A 2,339-nucleotide genomic window follows, 5' to 3' on the forward strand; every position below is an offset into this window, starting at 1 on the left:
GAGTAGCGTGCACTCCTCTCTATCTCTTCATCCAAAGCACATCATGGCCATTTTCGACCTCGTTTTTCGAAACAGGGACCAGGAGGTCCCGGTCGTGGACGAGGAGGCCAAGGGCCCTCACTTCACTGTCTTCTCGAGTCCCAAGTCCTCTCAACCGAATAGTGAATCCTCATCTGGCTTTGCAACACCCACAGAAGAGAAGAGCCTCGCTCCCCTGGGAAGATGTCCGGAGATCGGTCGGCTGGCCTCCTGGCGAGGCGCGCTGATCCTGCTGGTGACCTCGGGCTCCCAATTCCTCGATAACGTGTACATGACCAGCGCCAACGTCGCTCTCTCCTCGATCCAAAAAGACTTCGACGTGACCAGCACAAACCTGCAATGGATGATCTCCGCATATACCTTGACGTTTGGCGGCTTCCTGCTTCTTGCCGGCGTGCTCTCCGATCAGTAAGCGTCTCCATGCCTTGGGTGTCAGTACCCTTTAACTAACCTTCGACCAGATACGGCCGGAAGAACATTCTCTGCATCGGCCTGTTCTGGCTGTCTGTCTGGACCCTGGCGATTGGCTTCGGCCAGTCCTTCATCCAGCTCACAGTCTTCCGAGGCCTGCAAGGCATCGGAGCAGCAATGACCGTTCCATCCGCGATCGGGATCATCAGCGCCTACTTCACGGGCGTTGATCGCACGCGCGGACTAGCCATCTACGCCTCATCAGGAACACTGGGGTTCTGCGTGGGCCTGATCTTCGGGGGGTTCCTGACCTCCTCGCTGGGCTGGCGATACATCTACTACTTCATCGTAATCATCACGGGATCGCTGGGCATTCTAGGTGCCGTCGTTCTCCCAAAAGACATCATGGCCAAGGAGAAGCCGAAGATGGACTTCGTGGGCGCGTCGATGTCGACGGTGGGACTGATTCTGCTGCAGTTCGTCCTGTCGAGCGGGGGATCCTACGGCTGGAGCCAGCCGTTCATCATCGTGCTGTTGATCCTGGCGGTGGCGCTGCTGGTCGCGTTCACCATGCTGCAGAAATACATCGCGTATCCGCTGATGCCGCTCTCGCTGTGGAAGATCCCCAACTTCGCGGGACTGTGAATCGCGGGCTTCAGTACGTGCCCCTGGCATCCCTTTCTCTCTGGTCAATAGATACTAATAGTCATAGCCTGCTACGGCAGCTACCAGAACGTGATCTACTACATCGTGCTGACGGCACAGGAGGTCGACAAGCTGTCGGCGGGCCAGACGGCGCTGCGCTTCCTCCCGATGGGGGCGATCGGGTTCGTGGCCTCGATGGGCACGGGCAAGTTGCTGGAGTTCGTGAACGGGAAGTACACGCTCATCGCGGGGCTGGTGCTGACGGTGGTGGCGCCGATCCCGAGCTCCATCACCGTGAGCCCGGAGTCGAGTTTGTACGTTCTCATCCTGGTTCAACCTCATCTTGCTAGTGCTGACACCACCATCCAAGCTGGATCAACGTCTTCCCCACCTCCCTAATCAGCATCACAGCCATCTCGCTCATCTTCGTAACAACCAGCACATGCATCCTGACCACCGTGCCGATTAACGTGAAAAGCCTCTGTGGCGGAATGGTACGCCCCCTTCTCCCACCTACCTTACATCACGAGAATGAAACTAGGACTCAAAAGCTAAACACAGCCTTCCAAATCGGCTCCGGCGTCGCCCTGGCCATCTCCGCTGCCGTCACTGAGGCAGTCGACATCGAGAAGGGCCACGATCTCGCCCACCAGTACTCGACGGGTCTGTGGTGCTCCGCCGGCCTGGCTGGGCTGGGGCTGGTAGTGGCTCTCTTCGCCGTGCGAAGAAGGGGAATCGGGCCTGAGGACCGGTGGATTCTGTTGGTGCGATTTGATTTGTCTTCTGTGTCTTTTAAGTGTGGTAAAAGTTGATCTGGTTTGGTTGTTTCCTCTTGGAGTTGTATGGGTGCCCTGGAGCGGACAGGATATATGACTCCGCAGCATATGATATTGATCGACACCATCTTGACCATGCCAGGCTCCACTGTCGAGAAGGAGTATCAACGCCGGATTGCTGCAATCAACGCGGTTATCACTTTCTGTGATGTGGAAGAAGGTACTCCCACAAGGCGATCAAAAGCTACCCAGAAACGTCGCGCCATCGACGACTTACCTTCTGCACCCCCTGCGAAAAGGCAAGAATGCCCTTCACCCGAGGAAGGAAAGATCACACTTCCCCTTGCAATTGCGTCTGTCTGCATCAAAGCTCGAAATGAGCGGCCAACTATCTGTTTCCTTTGCCTAGGGAATCCTCGTTTGCCGGAACGTCAGCGAGTCAGAAGCTATGGGACTCCTGGGTCCCTC

General features: G+C 56.7%; 1 protein-coding gene across 1 annotated transcript; it reads left to right on the top strand.

Moving 5' to 3' along the window:
• Window positions 1-43: 43 nt before the first annotated feature.
• On the top strand, window positions 44-1,907 carry BO97DRAFT_449457 (MFS transporter; the record flags this gene model as incomplete). Its single annotated transcript, XM_025698873.1, has 5 exons — window positions 44-447; window positions 501-1,091; window positions 1,176-1,409; window positions 1,466-1,589; window positions 1,647-1,907. The coding sequence occupies 5 exons, from the start codon at window positions 44-46 to the stop codon at window positions 1,905-1,907; spliced, it is 1,614 nt and encodes a 537-aa protein (XP_025545706.1).
• Between the last annotated feature and the right edge of the window lie 432 nt (window positions 1,908-2,339).

This window comes from Aspergillus homomorphus (assembly GCF_003184865.1).
Source record: "Aspergillus homomorphus CBS 101889 unplaced genomic scaffold BO97scaffold_112, whole genome shotgun sequence".
In the NCBI taxonomy this organism is placed as follows: Eukaryota; Fungi; Ascomycota; class Eurotiomycetes; order Eurotiales; family Aspergillaceae; genus Aspergillus; species Aspergillus homomorphus.